The sequence below is a fragment of the Diadema setosum genome, chromosome 12 (assembly GCF_964275005.1).
Source record: "Diadema setosum chromosome 12, eeDiaSeto1, whole genome shotgun sequence".
Taxonomy (NCBI): domain Eukaryota; kingdom Metazoa; phylum Echinodermata; class Echinoidea; order Diadematoida; family Diadematidae; genus Diadema; species Diadema setosum.
Genome location: NC_092696.1, coordinates 27,677,614 through 27,700,380, shown reverse-complemented (window position 1 = coordinate 27,700,380; position 22,767 = coordinate 27,677,614). Strand labels below are relative to the sequence as shown.

At 38.0% G+C, this 22,767-nt stretch overlaps 1 protein-coding gene across 1 annotated transcript; it reads right to left on the bottom strand.

Annotated features, from left to right (window-relative positions):
* Nucleotides 1-3,215: 3,215 nt before the first annotated feature.
* On the bottom strand, nt 3,216-21,163 carry LOC140235840 (1-aminocyclopropane-1-carboxylate synthase-like protein 1). The gene is made up of 11 exons (XM_072315838.1): nt 21,108-21,163; nt 20,033-20,176; nt 18,143-18,209; nt 16,596-16,693; nt 15,122-15,199; nt 14,432-14,532; nt 13,407-13,548; nt 11,999-12,140; nt 9,613-9,755; nt 4,768-4,924; nt 3,216-3,271 (listed from the first exon to the last, which is right to left on the bottom strand). Exons 2-11 carry the CDS (start codon nt 20,138-20,140, stop codon nt 3,216-3,218), a joined length of 1,092 nt encoding a protein of 363 aa, XP_072171939.1. The 5' UTR covers nt 20,141-20,176; nt 21,108-21,163.
* Nucleotides 21,164-22,767: the final 1,604 nt, after the last annotated feature.

Sequence of the window (22,767 nt, the reverse complement as noted above, 5' to 3'; positions counted from 1 at the left end):
TAATGATAATATTTGGTACTATATGTAAAAGTCGTGACTATTATTATTTGTTTTTGCAAAATACAGGAGAATATGAAAATCATTCAGCCGTATTTGTATGCCTATGACTATAAAATGTACATTTAAAGGCGTGTAATCGTGGTTATGTAGACGTAAGCACAAAACAAAACAGGGCTGTCTCTTCGTTTTTCATATCTGCAAAATAATAAGTTATGGATCATTTCAAATGTGTGAATTGTCACCTGATTACACCTTTTTAATTTCTATACGTGTCTCAATACGCAACTCATTAATGCATTTACCAAGTCATTCAAGAGAGTGCAATTTCACAGCACCTGGAATCTGGCTCAAATGAATGAGTCAAATAGAAAAAGCAATGTAAACATCTAATCAAAATAAACCTAGAATGAAAATGATACAACATTAACAAGGATTTTGAAAGTTCGACATGTTTTAGTCAGAGATATTATTTGCAAATGCAAATCAAAGGAGGGGCTGTCATCACCTTTATAAGACTTCAACTGACAACGTACCACAATCTCAACTAAAGTTTGTTTTCTACTGTAACATCACACAGAATAAGTTTTATCATTTGCATCAAATAATTATAAGTCTTGCAATCTAGTTATGAGAGCTGTTACAATGGGGAAAGGTGGCAATACAATTCTCAACTGAAAATTTGATCTTCATGATTTCTGCGTACAACTAAACTGAGAAGTTATGATGAGATGATAACATTGTTGACTCTTCTACAATGTGGTTATGCCCAAGAGCACTATTCTGCAAGAACATGTGAGCTTAAAGGGGGATGATATAAAAATGTACAGTATTTGAGGATTGTATGAATACAGCAATATCGTCGAAAACATCAGTGAAGTCTGATTTTAATGGGACAATATTCAATTCAAAAGCTTTGAATTTCTGAAGTTCCAGTGCCGCCGATGCTAGATGACAAGGCTACAACCGTTTATGATGTCATAGCAAGACAATGATACAAAAAAACTGTAAAAGCGATTCAAACATATTTTAATTCATTGATGAACATCAGCAATTGAATTATCTCTCAGAAAGCAGGGGAAATAAAATTATCCTTAACATATGTGTCTGTGCCCAGTCAATGGAATATGGAGTTTAAAGAATAACAACAATTTTGCTACATTCACACATTCCACATATTGGGTATTATTCCACTTTAAATTTCCATAATTTTTCTGTTTCATGTGGAATTTTAATAAGATTTGTACTCTAATTATCAAAAGGAATGTGGGCATGGGATGGAAATGTATTTACACATTATACACACTTTAGATTTGACTGACAGAAACACCATCTTCTGTGATTAGACAATCTTAGAATGAATATACATTATAGATAAAAAATAATACAAATGTTGATAAAATAATACAATAATATTTAAAAATAATCTAATCCAATAGATAAATATGGATAAAATAAGTTCTGCAACTTAATACATGTATTTTTGTTCGTTCTCGATTTTGCATTGTTTGTATTTTTTGTGTTTTTGTTTCCCTGAGTCTATAACAATTAATACACAAATATCAAAGTAGTCACTTATTTTTTCTCTGAATATTGTCCCTGTAATCCTCCCTAAATACTTGTCATGTTTTACATATATATTATATATCTGATTGATTTAAAGTGAAAACATAGTGCTAATATGGCTGCAGAATTATCACTTCTTGCTTAAAAATGTACATACAATGTATAGGCAGAGCTGCCAACTTTTGTAAAAGCCTTTCAGTACTTTGATGGCTGAAAATCAGTAACTTGCACCTCTTTTTGAGTAAAAATCAGTAATCCTTAACAGTGTAATAAAATATATCACAGAAAATAATTTCTAAAATCAGTAATTTGCTTGTAACCTTCAGGATTATTCTCCAATTTCAGTTGAAATTACTGAAAATCAGTACTAGTTGGAGGCAGCTCTGTATAGGCCTAGAAATGTGTGTAAAAATGTTGTATTACTTAAGGAGGTATGAGAGAACTGTTATACCTCCTTGGTACACTGTAACAAGATTTCAGTTGGGTAATGATAAAAATGTGAAAAATCAGCCTAAAACCCAAATTTTAAATGGTGGGAGATGAAGTTCCAGCCCTTCTGATTACTATCTTTTAGCTTTTGACACTTCCAGTCTTGAGGGAACTTTGCTGCAGAAAGGATGAAGAGTTTCAGCACAAAATGGGCTAAGTGCCGATTTTAAACACATGAATAGAAATATCCCACATTTTCTTTTAACTTCCCTTAATTTTTACCAGTTTGAGTCGCAACAATTATCTCAACTTATGAAAAATGGAGTTGGCTCGTTTTGCACTAAATTTCTTCAAATCATCATTCTACATTATCCCTAAAATTGGAACCTCTGAATTTAGCTCAAATTGGAGAAAGATTACATAGAGCTGGCTGAACTAATTGAATAGACTCAAAATCAGAAAGAAATTCCCCCCAAAAAAAAAAAAATAAAAAAAAATCTTGAGATGAAAAATTACTTTACACTTCTTGAATGTGTTGCTATAATACAAAAGAGGTAGAATGGAAAATTGATGCTCTGCAGTGGATGGGAATGAAGAGTCCCCATGGTAACCATCAGATCAGCGATGAACTAGGCACCAAGTCTTGAAATTCGCCGAGGAAAGTTAAACACACGTCCAAGTTAAAGGGCTCGTTCAGTTTTGGTTGCGATGGGGCTTCAGATTTCTAACCTTTTTTTTTTTTTTTGTGAGATAATGTGAAACCTCTTATTAAATATAAAAGAGCATGTAATTTCAAGAAGTATTCAATGTTCATTTGATTTCAATTGGTTTTTAAATTACTGAGATGTCCCAAAAAAAGCAATCCTAATAAGAGGTGGGACCTACCTTTTATCAAGATCTCTTTGTTTCACTTTGTTTATGGATATCTTAGCCATTTCAAAACCGAATTTCATCAAATAAACTTTTAATATCTCCAAAGAATGGTATGTTCTGTAGCACTTCACAAAGTGGTTTCCTTGTACCTCGCAAAAAGTTAAAAGTTCAATCCTCATCTCGACCAATACTACTCAATCCCTTTAAACTTGCCCATCCCATTCAAGGCGTTCATCTGGTTGGTCATCCTCGCACACTGACTCTGCCTATTTCAACTAGCGTCTAGCAATGCTGCGCTGCACGAGGTTGAATCCTGGATGGAAGATAACTAAAGAACCCTTTCCTGAGTTTTACTCCACCTTTGTCCCAGGTTGCGACGTGCAAGCTTGTTTCAGCCTCTTCATTGCTGTAAATACAAAAACAACAACAAAAAAGACAAGGCAGGTGGGAGACTGTTATGTGGCATTCCATACTTTGTGTGACAAAAACATAATGTACATATTGAACCATTGTATCAGAGAAACGTGCGCGAGAGGCACACAATGGTACGGAAGATGGAAGCAAACGTGTGATCAACGTGATCGTGATCGTTTTCCCACAATAAACAACGTTCAGTCTGGAGATGTTTGCATTATATATACAGGTTTTGTTCTTGTGTGTTCAAGAAGTGGGACCTATAACAAAGACATCTCTAATTTTTATCAGGATGTGGAAATAAAAATTGCATCCAGACTCTACATACAAGACTTTAAAAAGATTGTGTGTCTTTACTTTATTAATATTTTGATCAGCGGGAAAACATTTCCCTGTCTAGGAAAGAGCCGGTCAACTGATGGATGCACAACGAAGCACATGACAATTAATCAACAAACAGAAATGTATACCTTGCTACATAAAATATTCAGAATTTCAATTAATCTTCAATAAGCACTTGAAATGGACATTTCAAAGCTCTGATTCTCAGAAGTGATAAAAAGTTATTCATCAATCTAAAACAATGGTAACAGTTTATACGATGACTGTAGTGTAAAGTTTATATTTGTGAAGGCCTGCCTCGGATACTGTAAAGCCAGAATTATTCGCATCATGAAACCTTTTTGAATTGGAATTGACAGCCTTTTTGGGGGGCATGAAAACTTCAAATTGCCGACCATGAAGAAATTACAAGCATACTAGGTTTAAACGTCCTGGATTTTGCAGACAAAAACTTTCCTGTGCATTTTACTTTCGTGAATCGTGGCTCCTCACAAAATTTAGTGAAAGTTTCATGCACACAGAAATTTCTCTTTCTTCAGTAGCTTCATCAGTTTCACACTATGCCACCATTACCCTGGCTACTATCGGATTCCACTTTGTACACCTGGCTCAAGAGGTACAGTTGTATCCTGTGAGTGAAATGTCACACCTTATCCAAATATGCATCCGTAGAGAGGAGGGCTCAAACCTTGTGCCCTCTTTTACATTACAGTGCTTCCCCAAGAGAGGTTCAAATGAAAAAGTGATGGGTTACACAGGTGAGGGTTTTCCAATTCCTCTTTGTATGAAGAAAGTGGTTCCATGACATTTGCTCCTGTGACAATTGCTCCCATGAAATATCTGCACAATAAGCCAAACATAAATTGTACCCAGAAACAAACCCCTAACCCTAATCCTAATCCTTACATCAACCTAAACCTAAAACCCTATCACATCCCTAACCTTAACCCTAAGTCCTTGGAGAAAATAAGACCACAGGAATTGTCGTAGGAACAAATGTCATCTGATCAAAGAAAACATCCCCACTTCGAAAACTCTGATGAAATGATGCCACATTGTATCACTATTGTGGCACTTTTTGTCGTTTTTATATCTTGATCACGCAGGGTCACAAATAGACTATTCAAGCACACAACGGGAGCTCACCTTCGACGAGTTGATCGCGGGGTACCGTGAATGTGATGCGAAACCAGCCGTACTCATTGTCATAGTAAAATGCTGCACCGGATGGGATAGCAATGCCATTCTTGAGGAAAGATGTCGCAAGGGCTCTCTCCCCCTTTAATGAATCCTCCTGAAGATACTGTTGATGGAAAAAAAAAATATTGGAGTAAGAGGTTAAGGTTGGAATAGAGAAGACTGGATCAGCAAGAACGACTGTGAAGCCTATAGGGTTACTACTGTTAATGCCAGTCGGCGTCTTACCAGACACCACAGTTCTGTGGGTTTGGCACTGCATTACTTATTTTCTATAATTTTATTTACAATGCATTCTACATAAAAACAGAGTAAAACAAAATAGTGTTATTTTTATGATCCTTCTGTGGGTGACTATACAACTGCCAGTTTTGATTGCAGAATTTACTGGAGCATTTTTTTTTTCAAAGAGTACTTTTACACCTAGAAAGGCACTCTGAGAGCACAGACCTTCGCCAAGCAAGCAACTCATTTCCACCCTCACACACATGCAATTTCCTAAAATAGAAATACAGCTGTACTTTGTTTACATCACTACACGGCGCCTTGCCCAAGCAGAGCACGCACTTTAGTGCACGTACATTGTATGTAACATGTAAACCTCCAGTATGCGCAGCTTGAACCCCAAGTTTGTTGACCTTATAGGCCAAAAGATGACAAATTCTTCAAAAATCTTTAAAAATTCCCAGATCACTATAAAAATTGATTGAGGTGTTCCTCGTGTCAATATCAGCTTTTCATGCAAGTTTCATTCTAATCTGTACCCGACTTTTTGAGTTATTTTGCAAACAGACAAACCAACGCTGATGATCACTTAAAGATAATATAAAGTTTTGGTACCTCAAAAGCTTCCCTGAATTTCCTTGTCTTAGCTTGTGTTTCAGGTTAAAGTACCTTTCATATAACTAACACTGTGAGACTTACTCGCCCCAAAGTGCTCTCATGTCTGAGTAATCATGCAATAATGGTTTCGTACCAGACTTTTTATGTTATTTTGCAAACAGACAAACCAACGCTGATGATCACTTAAAGATAATATAAAGTTTTGGTACCTCAAAAGCTTCCCTGGATTTCCTTGTCTTAGCTTGTGTTTCAGGTTAAAGTACCTTTCATATAACTAACACTGTGAGACTTACTCGCCCCAAAGTGCTCTCATGTCTGAGTAATCATGCAATAATGGTTTCGTACCAGAGCCGCCGCCGTACGGCGGTGAGGTAGTACACGTATTGTACGAAACCATTACTGCATGATAACTGCGACCAGCAGCGTGTAGCCCCATACGCATAGCTAACTGCGACCAGCAGCCCCATACGCATAGCATAATGGGGCTTCGCATTGTAGCATTCAGGATCATGACAGATTTAGTATCGCGGGTAAATATCAACTTAAATTCCAAAAATTTCTTCAATTTGAAGACTTACCAGTTAAATTGAAGTATTGAAAACAGGCTTCGGGCAACGTTTGGTTCTGTCAATAGTCCCTTTCTGTTCAAATTGATGACTGAATGTGACTCGGTCAAGAGGACCTTGGGAGAGCTACATACACTGAATACTACGGCCAGCGCATGCGCACACAAACATCTTATCCGTTCATGGATTTGAAATTTGTGCGCATGTGATGTGCATGCGCTGGCCGTAGTATTCAGTGTATGTAGCTCTCCCAAGGTCCTCTCCACCGAGTCACATTCAGTCATCAATTCGAACAGAAAGGGACTATTGGCAGAACCAAACGTTGCCGGAAGCCTGTTTTCAATACTTCAACTTAATTGGTAAGTCTTCAAATTGAAGAAATTTTTGGATTTTAAGTTGATATTCACCCGCGATACTAAATCTGTCATGATCCTGGATGCTACAATGCGAAGCCCCATTATGCTATGCGTATGGGGCTGCTGGTCGCTATGCATATGGGGCTGCTGGTCGCTATGTGTATGGGGCTGCTGGTCGCAGTTAATTGCATGATTTAATTGCAACACACATTTAAATGGCTGCCCGAGGGGCATACAAAAAGAAAGACATGTGCGCATTAAAAAGTGCTCATTATAGTCTCTAGCTACATGAACTACCTGGCAGTAGCAGTAACCCTAACCCTACCCCAACCCCTTTGTAACGCATCACAAGTATGTTCGTTTAAAAAAAAAAAAAGAAAAAAAAAGAAAATGCGTTCCCGAAATGAATCGATATGTGTGTGTTTTTTTTTTTTAATATTCGCTTAGAATGCTTTGTAAGAGCAAGCGTAGTAGTCCAGGCGCAGCGACCCAGAAAAACTGACTTCGTTCAACCCACCCCGCAGAAAAGGTTTGACTGCATGGGGTGGTCGGTTGGACCCTCTGGAACACCCCTAGGTAGTATGTGATATCAAATTGTGGTATCAATGAAATTTTACAGGCCATTTTAGTTGCGACATGACCATATTCTTCGAGGAAGCGTCTGCGCACACTAAGACTACTACACGTACCACTAGCACTGCTACAGGCGCCAATGCCAGTGGTGCGTGTTATAGTCTTAGTGTACAAAGACTTTTTCCGCGACAAACATCGGTGTTTGCCTGCAAACTAACTTTTCACGATAAGCTGGGGTCGATGTAGTGTAGTTTCCAGACGTTTTTATTTCGTCTTTATTTCTCCGAGTTAAAGCAAGCCAAGTGAGAGTGCATACCCAGCGATTGCGACGCCCAAACCGTTTTTGGTGGCAATCATTGAGCATGCACCCTCACTCGGCTTAGCGCAATACAGCGGGCTTCTGCACAATACACAAACTGTAACTCAGAGAAATAAAGGTGAAATAAAAAAAGCTAGAAATTAAGACTAGGGTCGGTAACGCTTGTTGCTATTGGGGCACTGAAAATGACAAAATTATCACAGTTTTTGCATTTATTTCACGAAGGATTCATCGAAACGCCTTAAAACTATATATGTGCATGTTGCTAGAGATGTCAGCAATACAATGGGATACATTGTAAGGTATGATATTGTGCATGGTTACCATGGTAACCGGATGCCTACAGGTGATTGGTAACTCCCATAAGTCTGGAATTTAGACAGGTTTGTTTCTTTTGCCTTTCGTGCACATCACTCATTGAAGATGAGCTCTACAGTGTAAAATTAGTCTGGATAAAAAGGGGAAAGACTCCCAAGATTTGTCCCTCATTCTCTCCTCAGCATTAATTCATTATTGCACGTTTTGAATAAAATTTACATATGATATGTCATTTCATTATATATATATATATATATATATATATATATATATATATATATTTTTTTTTTTTTTTTTTTTTTTTTTTTTTTTTTGCAATAGCTAACGAACACAAAAGTACGCTTAATTCTTTGATGGATAATCCAGCCACGTGTATATTCCTTCTTTAGAAAGGAATTTATCGGTATTCTTTAATAAACTTCCTTTAAGAACATAAACAATCAATTGCTTTCCTCTGCTCTTTTCCAGGATTGTTTTGAATAACCATCGCTCTGTAAATACTCGAAAGAGCTAGTATAGAATATTGGCTTTTCTTTCTGTATTCATCTTATTTTTAAGGGAAATTTGTGTCCATACATTATTAAAAACTATATGCATTTGCCTATGCTTTGAAGTCAAATTTGTGTTGAAAGTACGACGGATGCAACGTATTTTTCATGCATTTTACTATTCGAAAATGATATTTTTCTTTCAATGGCCGTTTATTATGCCTTTGCTTACAAATTTTGCTGTAACTTAAGAATGCTTCAAAATATTCTTCACATATATGTCGTACACTTTATGCAGAAGGAAGGACATGCTTATTGAGCTTTTTGAAATTATGGACTTTAGTTTTTGAGTTATTGACAACTGAATTCTGATTGGATAATACTGGTTGCCATGGCAACAGGGAAAACTTTTTAAATGAAAATCAATAAAAAAGTGTGTGTGTGTTTTTTTTTTATTGCATCTATAAGAAAAAAAAAAACAATGTTTGCAGCAGCAGGAGGCATTTTGGGGGTTACCAGTCACCTTTAGGCATCCGGTTACCATGGTAAACATGCACAATATTATAACTTACAATGAATCCCACTGTATGGATGACATCTCTAGCAACATGTACATATATAGTTTTATGCAGTTTTGATGAATTCTTCGTGGAATAAATGCAAAAACTGTGTGAGTTTGTCATTTTCAGTGCCCCAAATAGCGACAAGTGTTTACCGACCCTAGTCTTAATTTCTAGCCGTTTTTTCGTCTTTATTTCTCTGAGTTGCAGCTTGTGTATTATGCAGAACCCCGCTCTATATATTGCGCTAAGTGGAGTGAGAGCACACACCCAGTGATTGCGATTCGGTCGTCACAATCACCGGGTATGCGCTCTCACTCGGCTTGCTTGAACTCTTGAAATAAAGACGAAATAAAAACGGCTAGAAACTACACTACACCGAACCCAGCTTGGCGTGAAAAGTTAGTTTGCAGGCAAAACCCTTGTTTATCGAAGAAAAAGTATATGCGCTCTAAGACTACTACACGCAGCACTGGCACTGGCGCCTGTAGCAGTGCTAGTGGTGCGTGTAATAGTCTTGGCGTGGGCAGACTCTTTTACGTTTGTTCCTACAAATCATGATGAAAAGTGGCAAGTAAAATTCTACTGACACCACAATTTGGAACCACATACTACCTGGGGATGTTCATAGAGGTCCCATCTACCACCTTGTCTGGTCAAACCTTTTCTGCGGGGTGGGTTGAACGAACTCCTTAATTAAGCCTCTTACAGGAATTAGCGCCTTGACTATAGTTAGATACTTTTGGTTATAATGCCATTAGTATGGCATACCTTGTTAAAGTTGGCCCATATAAAGAGACCTGCAGAAGGTTTAACATAAGTCACTCCAATCTCATCCAACGTTGCCATGACAGTTTCTGAAGATTCGCGAAGCAATCTCCGATTGGTAGCAAGGTGAACATTTTGAACCCAATCTATGTGAAAAAATAACAAATCAAACAAATAAACATACAAAATCATCAAAAGACAGTATAACATATTAAATGTGACTAAAAAAATTGATGAAAACCTGTGACTAATAAACATCAACTTGTAACTTCTACACTTGTAAACTGGTATGACAATATTCCTGGGCATATTTTTCTGATTTCATTCAACAATTTTTACAGTACAAGAGATGAGGAGTTGGTCCCTGCATTTCAGGACCTAGCCAAGCCCTGCAGGGTCAAAAAAGGTGCCACTACTATAAATCGGGTCTAAGGCAATTACCCCCTGGGCAATTACCCCGGACCCTTTCCCTGGCCCTAATCCTAATCCTAATCCTGAACCTAATCCTAACCCTAATCCTAACCCTAACCCAAACTCCTAACCCTAAACCTAACCTTACCACTAACCAGTATTAAGCCGGGGGGGAGGGGGGGGGGGGGTATTTGCCCTCTGGGGGTAATTGCCCAGATACGCTATATCAGCACATATACAAAATTACGCAATTCAATTTAGCGCTGCCTAGTTACTGGTGGCAAAGTGATAATTTTCAAAACAAAATCGTTGTAAACTACTGAATTCCTTGCATCCGATTGGCTGAGAGCAGATTTGTCTGACAAATTTGTCCAACAACGCTTCATGAAATGCCCCATGGACTTGATGGGATATTAACCCGTTGAGGACGGTTTGATTTTGCTACAACACGCATTTACCATAGACGCTTGCCCGAGTATACTCGGGACTCATCCTCAATGGGTTAAAGGGATGGCATAGTTTTGGTTGAAATGGGGGATTTAGAGTTTGTATTTTTGCAAAATTATTAGAAACCACTTTTGACATATCAAAGAGCACACAATTCTACAAGGAATTCAAAGTTTATCTGATGACTGGTTTTGTTTTGAAATGATTGAGATATCCACAAAAAAAACCCAAAACAAAGTGGCCCTGATAATACATGTAGGTAGGTCCCACCTTTTATTATTCAAATCAAACCAATTTTCATCAAATAAACTTTGAATTCCACTTGCTCTTTAATACTTCATAAGAAATTTCTCATTATATCACAAAAAAAAGTTGGAAACCTGAAGCCCCATCTCAAACGAAACTATCCTATCCCTTTAACAAGAGACCCGCGGGTCTAGCGCTCACCTGAGTATCACAAGATCACCTTTCACACAGTCGCTAATCTAAATTATTCACAGCTCTACTAAAATTTGACCAGGCATTCTCAAGTAGAAGATGAAAATGTACAATAAGGGCCCAAATTTTTCTAAGATTCCTTAATTTGGGGGGATTGGGGCCCCCTGGGGCCCTCTGGGTGGGGCATGGTGCCCATTTTGATAAATTGAGATCCTGACCCCTTTATAGGGATGCTACCTGCAAAGTTTTGACAAAAATCCATCATGAGGTTTTCAGGAAGAAGATGAAAATGTACAATTCAGGCCCCCATTTGGACCTTCCCAATCCCCCCCCCCCCCCCCCCCCCCCGCCCCCTAGAGGGGCACCCCTGGATCTGCTATGAACAAACTTGAAACTACAGTCATTAATGTACTCACTCATAGTATTACCTTAGCTCTATAACTTCTGATTCTAGAGAAGATTTTTAAAGATTCCTTCATTTTGGGGGGTTTTGGCCCCCCCCCCCCCCCCCCCCCCGGGGGGCCCCTGGGTGGGGCATGGTGCCCATTTTAACAAATTAAGATCCTAACCCCCTAGGGATTCTACCTGCCAAGTTTGGTGAAAATTGGTCATGGGGTTCTCAGGAAGAAGATGAAAATGTACAATTTAGGCCCCATTAGGACCCCTCCCCACCCCCCTCCCCTGGGTCCCAAAGGGGGCACCCCTGATTCTGCCATGAACAAACTTGAAACTACAGTCATCAATGTACTAACTCATAGTATTAACTTAGCTCTATCACTTCTGGTTCTAGAGAAGAAGATTTTTACAGATTCCTTAATTTTGGGGGGTTCGGGCCCCCCTGGGGGCCCCCTGGGTGGGGCATGGTGCCCATTTTAACAAATTGAGTTCCTAACCCCCTAGGGATGCTACCTGAAAATTTGATGAAAATCGGTCTTGGGGTTTTCAAGAAGAAGATGAAAATGTAAAAAGTTTACGCACGACGGACGCCGGACGAAGGGCGATCGCAATAGCTCACTTGAGCCTTTGGCTCAGGTGAGCTAAAAATTAAGATATTATTGTCTGCAATAAACTTTAAAGTCACGCCAAGACATACCTCTGTCTTCCAAGAGCTTTGCCATTGCCATTTGAATAAAATGGGGCACCTGCATGAAATCAACGATGTAGGCTAGAGAACTGATGACGGTTGGATTCCATGAGTAAACTGCACCCACGGGAGTACCTGGCATTCCAAAATCCTGCCAAGCACAAAAAAATAATACTGTTCAGATTAATGCAGTTCTGTACAATTCATTTCATCTATTGAATTCATCAAAATGATTTTCAATTTACATGCACACAGACAACAAGAGATGCATATATTCAAGCATAGAAAGAGAGAACAGACAAATCGGACATATCGTACAAAATCAAACAGGAAAATTTGAATTACTTGCAAGTACAGAACAGACATAATAGTAATAGTCAAAGAGAACCAGGTGCTATGATTAATTCGATCCACTTTGGAATTTACACAGTTTAAATCATTTCAAATCAAACTTTTTTTTTTCTTTGCACATAGATGACAGCAAACATAAAACCATTAGGTCTTCAACTGGTTTAAGCTTCTCTTTACTCTATTACATCCTGTTTCATTCCTTTGCCATTAGGTTGACACATGTATGTTTTCCCTTTACAGAAAACAGAACATCACAATTGGTCCCTATTGCACATCCATATTTGTCCAACAGCTGAGTGGTAGTTGACTGCAACTTGCAATATCACACTATGTCAAATGAGTCAAGAGGTATTCCAATTTTCTCAATATAACATCATGTACATAAATCGATAGTGCACCATGTACAGATTTGTGGGATTCATTGTGGTCCTCGTAAGTAGATAAATCGATTCTATAAAACTCCCAAAAGAAATTGTACTGTAAAAGGATGATGATATACATGTAAAAGGCTTACATATTTCAGTATTTAAATTTAGAAAAATGTAATTTGATCAAGCTGGTATGTCATTATGTCATCATCCTCGTTTATTGTGATTAAAAAAAAAAAAAATATTTAGAACACATTCTTATTCCTCATCATCTTCACTATATATTCTGAAAATCTGTATCAAGTACAACCAATTTACAGATGTTCAAATGCTACAGTCTGAAAACCATCCGAAGTCTCCTTTAAGCTTAAACTGATTTTACATGCAGATGTCAATATGTTATCTGATGGTTTCAATATATAACCCTAACTAGTAAACATAACACAGAGACTCTGCCTACTGATTGTATGTGTCAGATACAGTGCACTCCCGTTATAACAGACACAGTTATAACGAAATATTGGTTACAACAAAGTAAAAATTCAAGCCGCAACGTTATCCACTCAATGTATTTTTATTGTTTATTTGTTTTATTATTACAAAATTTTGATACAACGAAAAAAAAAAAAAGAAAAAAAAAAGACTGCCAGTCCCGAGGACTTTGTTTTCATGGGAGTCCACTGTAGCTTTAAACTGACCTTACTCAAGCCCCACATGACGTGAGTTCTGCTCTTATCAGGGAGCTGGTCGGGGTGAAAGCCCCAGAGGCTGGAGTGGGGCGTGTCTGGGTCGTAGATGCTACACACGTACACCTCGTCAACGACACAATGCAGGTCATGCCTGGGGTAAAGATCACAGGTGGAAAAAAAATGAACCTGCTCACATATTACAATTTGAATAGCTCTCTTGAAGTAGAAATTGTAAGTCTTTTAGAGATTACATAGGAAACAAGGGGAAAACAAGGAAAAGTAGAAATTACGCGGTGTGTAATGTATGTCCCCGCCGGAAGTAGCATTTTGTAACAAAATGTGCAATATAGGTCAAAAATCAAGGTCAAAGGTCAAAGGTCAAAATTCTATGTAGAAGTTTTGAAGCCCTCACCTAGTGCCATCACATAAAGCAAACGGAATCGCAATCGGGTTAGAAATGGCGAAGGAGTAGCATTTTGTAGCAAAATGTACAATATAGGTCAAAGTCAAAGGTCACAACTGAAATTCTGTGTAGAAGTTTTAAAGCTCCCATGTAGTGCTATCATATAAAGCAAACAGAATCAAAATTGGCTCACAAATGACAGAGAAGTAGCAAATTGAACATTTTGATCACACACGGACGCACACACGGACGGACGGACGGACGGACGCACGTACGGAGCCCGTTTCATAGTCCCCTGCTCGAACTCGTTCGGCGGGGACAAAAATATGAGAATTGCTCTGTCATATCAGGTTTCTTAATAATGAGTGTAAAACAGAGAATAAATAAAGACTTGAGGAGACCTGCTAAAACTACTTTTTTTTTTTTTTTTTTTAACAGGAGGGTCTTGTTCTCTCTGACCTCTTTATAACAAGGTTCTAACTTATAACTCCAGTGTTGAGTTACCAAATATGTGAGGAAAGATGGATACTGTCAAGCTCTTGAGGGCCAGTGTGATGGAGGAATTCAGAATATGAAAAAACTGTGAGAAGAATATTATGTTAAAAAAAGTAACAATGAAATCTATTCGTACCTCTTGCAGAACTGAAGACACATCAGTACCTGTTCTTGTGGGAAGACTGTGCCCAGCGGATTGTATGGATTAGTGAGGAACAGGGCCTTCACGCTGTGACCCTTAAAAGGAAACAGGAAATGGGAAGAAAAAAGTACAGCTACACTGGCCATGACAACAACCACTTGTAGGCATGTCGGTAAGAAGATTAAGGTACAAATGTAGGGCCTAATTCATTGTAGACAGGGGTTCTGTGTAGGAGGCCAAAAAGTGATCAAAAAATCTATTGATGCACAGTAAACATTTATGTTTGGAAGGCCAAAAGCATGATATGACTTACAATAGGAATATTGCACATACTACAGGCACACTGTACTTAATCAGCCTTTAGGAGCAACATATTTTTCAATTAAAAATAAATGACCAAAAAAAACCCCCACAACAATACATTAGTTGCATATCTGGTGTTGCAGACTCTCTAGCTATCAGCAAAATTTTGCTTGAAGATGGCATTTGAAAAATGAGCTCATGTCTTGATGAGGTCTTGTACACTTGCTTTCGGATGAAGAAATTGTGTCTGTCACCTTTTAGTGCACTCGCTATTATGTGATTACTCTACATGTATGGCTGTATGATACTTGAAACAAATTTGAAATGCATAGTCAACCACATACATGAAGGATTAATTTTCTAATCTAATGATGTGCATACCTCTGCCCTGGCTTTTTTCAAAGCATCTTCCAACAATTCTACCGTCAGCTCAAATGGCTCAGTACCGCTCACTCCAGGCTGTAGGGGAACACAATATTCACAATCATTAATGAAAAAAAGACAAATAATAATATTTCATAGGTATAAAGGCCTACTTGTACATCCTGCATTGAGAGCAACAAATGTACTAATTGAAATTAAGGATTTCAAGATGACAGGAAATAATAGTGCAATTTCTGTCACTGAGGAATCAATAATTCTACTAGAGCCACAAAATAGTGCATGATATATTTGCTTTACATCCTCAAACACAATGATCTTTTGAAATGAAATTATAAGTTGTTTTCATTGTATGAAAACATTCCCACAGCTTTGCTATTTGTGCAGGACAGATGGTCATGCAGCGTACCCATATGCCTGCAGTGGACATTGAGTATGAAGTGGTCTATGAGGCCGGTATCAACAGCACATTACAAACACAATTGATGACTACACAATGAACATATGACATCACAGTTTATATCTTGTCTTCAACATAGCATTGAACAATTTATGCCCGGTCACATGGCACTATGTAGACCAATCAGTGTTTACAGGGGCAAATCCAGAAATTCCGTAAAGAGGGGGTGCCTTTACAAGATTAAAAGGGGGAGGGGGGCACATGCACCCCCCCCAATTTTTTCTGTTTATTTCTTTGTTTTAACAAAAAATAAAGGAGGGGGGGTGCACCCAATGTGCTCCTCTTGGACAATGAACATATGACATCACAGTTTATATCTTGTCTTCAACATAGCATTGAACAATTTATGCTTGGTCACATGGCACTATGTAGACCAATCAGTGTTTACAGGGGCAAATCCAGAAATTCCGTAAAGAGGGGGTGCCTTTACAAGATTAAAAGGGGGAGGGGGGCACATGCACCCCCCCCCCCAATTTTTTCTGTTTATTTCTTGTTTTAACAAAAAATAAAGGAGGGGGGGGGGGCGCACCCAATGTGCTCCTCTTGGATCCGCCACTGGTATGTAGGGTATCATCAAAGAAGGATTTTAATATACATTCCATCTACTGCACTCCCAGTTGTCCTATACAAATCTTAAAAATGGCAACTAAACACAAAAATATAACTGTGTGCTAATATGAAAAATAATACCAGGGCTGCCAACACTGGAAACTAGTTGAGAGTGAGACTCCCATAGGCCAACGCTATAATTTAGGAGTCAAAATGAGTGAGATCAATAGAAATGCATGCACATGAAATAAAGTTTTAGAGTGAGAAAGGACCAAAATGTGTGAGTCTCACGCTCAATGCATGAGAGTTGGCAGCCCTGTAATACACATGGCATACTGTATTTACAAATAATGTATAGAGGTATACAGATACATTCTACAATGTATACTCTTGCACACAGCTAGCATCTGCACATAACTCTGTGTAGGATGTCAACTAAACACACAGATCATTCATATTATTTACCTTACTGTCAAGAGACACTGGATACGTCTTCACGTTGGGCATGAAGAGAAAATCTCGAGGAATCGCTCCGTAGAGTGGGCTTGGGGTCAGAATCGTATCTGGATGGGAAGGCAAGAAACAATTGGAAGACAAATACAGCAAAATGTAAAGCTGGTGTGTTTGCATGTTTGTCTTGGAGGCAACGATTGGTAGGATATGAATGCAAAATTGATTTTTAGTTTTTAATAATGATTGGTAAAAATTGATTGCAGAATTTAATTTTGGGGGAAATAATTGGTCAAGAATAACTAAAAGTGGTACATGGCAGAGAATGACTGCAAAGTGGACATTTCATATCACAAATGTTTGGTAAAGAATGATTGCAGAATTGATTTTTTCCCTTTTTTTGGGGGGGGGGCACTTAATAGAGAATGGCTGCAAAATGGATATTTTGGAAGTGATTTGTGAAGAGTTACTGCAATTTTTTTTTCAAAGAATGACTGCATTTTTTAAAAGGAAAATGATAAGTAGATTAGTTTGCAAATGGATTTATTTTGGAAATCATTGGTAGAAAATAACTGCAAAATTGATCTTTTTTTTTTCAAAACAGTTGGTAGAATATGACTGCAAAATTGATTCTTTTGTGAGGAAATGATTGGCAGAGAATGACTACAAATGGACTTATTTTGGAAAGGATTGGTAGTGAATAAATGCAAAACAGATCTTTTTTTTTTCTTTTTTATCTTTTATGATCAGTAGAGAATGACTGCAAAATCAATTTACTTTGCTGCCAATGATTAGGAGAGAATTCCTGCAAAATTGATTTTCTTTTTCAATGATTAGTATAAAGAATTACTAGAAAATGGATTTAATTTGGAAATGTTTGGTAGAGAATAACAACAAAATTACTTATTTTATAAAAAAAAGAAAATGGCAAGAAAGACTGCAGATGACTGGTAGAGTCAGTGTAATAACTTCTTGCTTTCTTCAGACAACAAAGGGTAGAGGATGACTGCAAATTTTCTCTTTTTTTGGGGGGGGGGGTAGGGTTAGCTTTTGAAACGAGCACAACATGACATCTGATCTCAGGAAGCGCTTAAATGCCTATGACAAAATTGGATTGTCTCTAGATATTACAATTAATAATAATAATATAATAATCATAATTTACTACTACTACTATTAATAATAATATAATAATCATAATAATCATAATTTACTACTACTACTACTAATAATAATAATAACAGTAATATTCATAACAATAATATGAATTTACATTGCACTGAACTCACTCTGTAGAATGTTCAAAGCACATACATTAATTACCCCTGTCTCTGGATATATTATTTATAACCAATGTAAATATTCTCATCCTCCTGCGTACCCATTTATACACCTGGGTAGAGAGCAGCAATGTGGATAAAGTGCCCAGCTGAATGAAGGGCAAACATGTTGGGTTTCGTTGGCCTTGAATCCATGAACCTAAATCACGCTCATGTGATTCTGAGACGTGCACTCTTATCCACTCATCCACGACACCTCCACAATTCCTCTGTAACAATTACCTCCATCGTTACACAGCACGTAGCCCATCATACAAATCAGTGATGTTACTCCACTTGCGATGCAGAACTATCAAAAGAGAGAAAACAATACTTCATTAAAATTTGCAGAGCATTAGAAAGCTTCATTTTCATCTGTTTATTTATTTATTTTTATTTATTCATTTATTTATTTATCTATTTTTCATTTATTCATTTACGATTGAACTTCTTAATCATTCATTAATTAGTTTATATATTCTTTTTTTTTCTTTGTCTTTTTTTAGAGAGAGATTTTTTAGTAGAGTCAGGGCTCCTAGACATAAGGCATTCAACTTCATCATGGCAACAGAAAATCAAACCTATAAACAGAACACACACACACACTCACACACACACAAATCAATTCCCAGCATTTACAATACACCATACAGTGGACATTTTTTATATATAATTATATATATCAATTCAAAAGAGTATTTGACATTCTTCTAATAAAGTGAGCTAGTGCTGGTGGGTACATATATGTACACAGTGTTGTGCATACCAACATGAAATGTGGACCCAGTGTATAATAATAATAATAATAATAATAATAATAATAACAAATAGAAAAGCACTCTGACAGTGCAGACCTCCGCCAAGCAGCTACTTTCCACCGATGATCTTGCTCTTCCTAAAGAGATTTTCTCCTCTCCACCACATCAGAAAAGTTCTTTGGGCTCTTCCATAGAGAGTGATTTCCACCCATAGGTATAACCATGCTGAAAAATTGCCCGATTTCCCAATATAGAAGCCTTTGTTATGTCATAAACCCTCAGCTGTGCGGCGCGCCTCGCCCTAGCAGAAACTAGAGCACGCACTTTTTTGCGCGTATGAAAACCTCAAAAATGCGCAGCTTGAACTCTCAAGTTCATTGACCCTTCCTGCCAAAATATCGAAAACAAATTGAGATCTTAACCCCTGGCATGCTACCTGTCAAGTTTGGTGAATATTCATCAAGGGGTTTTCAACGATTATGAACAAGTACAATTTACATCACCATTTGGGCCCATCCTAGCCCACTCGCTTGGGTCCCAAGAAGGGGGGGGGGGCACTCCTGATTCTGTCATGAACAAACTTGAAACAACAGTCGTCAATATACTGACTCATTGTATTAACTGGGGCCTCCAGGTGGAGCATGGTGCCCATTTGATGGAATTGAGATTCTGTCCCCCTAGGGATGCTACCTGCCAAGTTTGGTAAAAAAATCATTATGGGGTTTTCAAGAAAAAGATGAAAATTTACAATTTAGGCCCCAATTGAGGCCCCCTGGGGCCCCCAGGTGGCTCATGGTGCCCATTAGATGGTAATGAGATTCTATCCCCCTAGGGAATGCTACCTGGCAAGTTTGTTGAAAATATATCATGGCATTTTCAAGAAAAAGATGAAAATGTACAATTTGGGCCCCATTAGGACCCCTCCCCAACCCCCTCCCCTGGGTCCCAAGGGGGCACCCCTGATTCCGCCATGAACAAACTTGAAACTACAGTCATCAATGTACTAACTCATAGTATTAACTTAGCTCTGTCACTTCTGGTTCTAGAGAAGAAGATTTTTTTAAGATTCCTTAATTTTTATTTATTTATTTATTTATTTTTTTTTTTTTGGGGGGGGGGGGGGGGGTGTTTGGGCCCCTCTGGGGGCTCCCCAGGTGGGGTATGGTGTCCATTTGAACAAATTGGGATCTTACCCCCCTAGGGATGCTACCTGCCAAGTTTGGTGAAAATCAGTCAAGAGGTTCTCAAGAAGAAGATGAAAATGAGGCACGACGGGCGCCGGACGAAGAGCGATCGCAATAGCTCAATTGAACCTTCGGCTCAGGTGAGCTACTAAAACTTAATGGTTATGTTACTTGTTATCAGCAGCTCAAACCTTGTCAGGGTCTAATGGTTCGGGGGTGGCTAGCTGTTGGGTTAAGAACTCTGAGATGGCACTCCGCAGCCGGGGTATTCCTAGCCTTCCTGGGGTGTACGGTAGCATGGAGGCTTCCCACTGCTTTAGGGATGACTGGTTCAGCTATAGGTCATTGCCATGAAAACAGAAGCAAATTGTTACACTTTGATAAATGAAAATGACATAAAAACACAAGTAATGCATATCAAAATGTGCATATTTTACAAAATGCATTGATCTGTTCATTTACAAAGTTTACATTTTGATGTATCACCCAGTAGAATCATACAGTGCACATGTCTACAAACAACATAATGCACACAAGTGTATAAATTGTACATTGCATGTACAGCTTGTGCATATGTACTGCATGCACCATAGATCACCCATAAATTACGTTAATGACCTGATCAATGTACAAGTATTTCCTACACCGGCATTGCCTTGCAATTTAACAGGTAAATTTGTAGCACATTTAAAGGTACTAGCCCACATTTGCAAACCCACGAAAATCAAAACTGCATAAAACAGGTCCAATATGACTTCAAGTACAAGTTATAACAGTAACATACCTCACCTGTTGCTCTTTGTCTATACCATTCGATAAAAGAGAGAAAATCATCGTTTTAAAATCAATTTTCAAACCGGGTCAACCCGACCCAAAATCGAATTGCGAGCGCGGGCTAGCTACGTACCGGTACATTAACTTACACATGTATCGCATGCATGTAGTACGCGCGTGGACCGGAGCTGCGAGCGTTTTTATACGCATGCATACGGTGCATTTTCATTTATTTTTATGAAAGTAATGGACTAATTGGAACGAAATTTTGCACAGGTGTTACTGCAATCATACCCAAACTCCATGCTAACTATGAGACCAATTGCTGCAGGTTTACAAATGTGGGCTAATACCTTTAAGACAAAAGTGATGACCAAAACGATTACCGGTACTCCCTGCTTCATCTTTGAACCTCAATAGTATGTCACTTCATATGCCTTCAGTTCTTTATAGAATTTATACTTAACTACGTAGATATTAATAATATTGTACCTTTTCAATGACCACATCTGCAATTGCACCATTATGAGCTGTAGACAGGTTGATTATTCCCTGAAAGGAATCCAAAAGGGATAACGATTGCTGTACAGAACATGACAAGAAATAATAACTGGCACATCATTACAAAAAACATATGATAAAAACAAAGAACTTACAGGAAGAATTCTGTAACAATATGCGTTACTGTGCATCACAACAACCCCCCCCCCCAAAAAAAAAGAACAAAAAGAAAAAAGGATGCACACCCAGAGAGCTCAAAAGAGGTGAAATGGGTCTCAACCTTGACAATCTTGATTTTTTTTCATATATTTTCTGAAAGAGCAAATTCTTCTCCAGTACATTATCCCAACATTTACAATCACAAAACATATATGGGAAATTGCATTTCAAACAATTTTTCTCAAACACTTGTTTTGTAGAATAGTTGATTAGGTAGGCCTATATGTACATGATAGAGGCCCCTTTTCATCTCTAAAATTCCTTTTTAATACATTCTCTTCAGTTTCAAGTTTCTTGAAAAATAATTTTTGAAAGGATAATGCTACTGCTTTGAAAATTGGCTATAGAATGTGTTGATCAGAGCACAATGAATTTCAGCTTAACCTCATAATCCCTCCATTGTTGTTGATATGGTGTTAAATAAAATCCTAGGTTTTTTTTTTTTTTTCCAATTGATTGCATACCTAGCACAGCTTGGTAAGATTGATAGAGCATGATCAAGTTCAGCTTAATCATCAGATAATCCTTTCATTGTTGTTGCTACAAAATTTTACATCCTGTTTCAGGGGCAGATCCAGGAATTTCATAATGGGGAGGCGCCTTTACAAAATTAAAGGGGGCACAAGCACTCCCCCATTTTTCTTTTTATTTCTTTTGTTTTAACAAAAAATAAAGAGGGGCGCGCACCCAGAGCCCCCCCCCCCCCCCCCGATCTGCTGTGTTTGTTTGTTGTTATTTTTTTTGTCCCATTCATTGCACACACAGCCATATTAGACCCTTGAATAGACCTATACTTTAGACACTCTTTTCTCAGTATAGACTTTTCCAGAGTTTTGATGTGCATTCTTTCAAATACCGGTATTAAGATAGGTTTAATACAATTGTAGGAGAGTCCATCTGAAAACACCTTTTTTCAAAGCTTAAAGCCTGCTCTTTCAGAATCTGCCCTTAATAAAAAAATCCATGTCCGGCAACTTTTTGTTGGTTTTATGATGAAGGGTCACAAATACCCATGTCCCTATTACCCCCCCCCCCCTCCCAATAATAATGCTATAGAGATCCAGTAGTCTAATCTAACAGATATTCAGTGCTTCATACAGTGTTAAACCTGTGAGATAGGAAACCATGCACGCCTTCAATCTATTCTTATTGGTGCACACAGATAAAAGCATAAATAGAAGTGTGTGCAAGGCCTGCAAGTATGGCTATAAAAGCTCTCGCATAATCACTGAAACTTTTGAGCATGAAAGGGGGAAAAAACAGCATGCATTTGTATTTATATCCAGTATTTCGAATTCTACTGTATATCAAGATTAAAGATTCAAAATCAAAATCATTTTAATATTGTCATGCACTCAGGCATAAAAGTTATCTTAACAGTCTCCAAACATCCAGACATACATGCAATTGGAAATAGAACAATATGTGACCC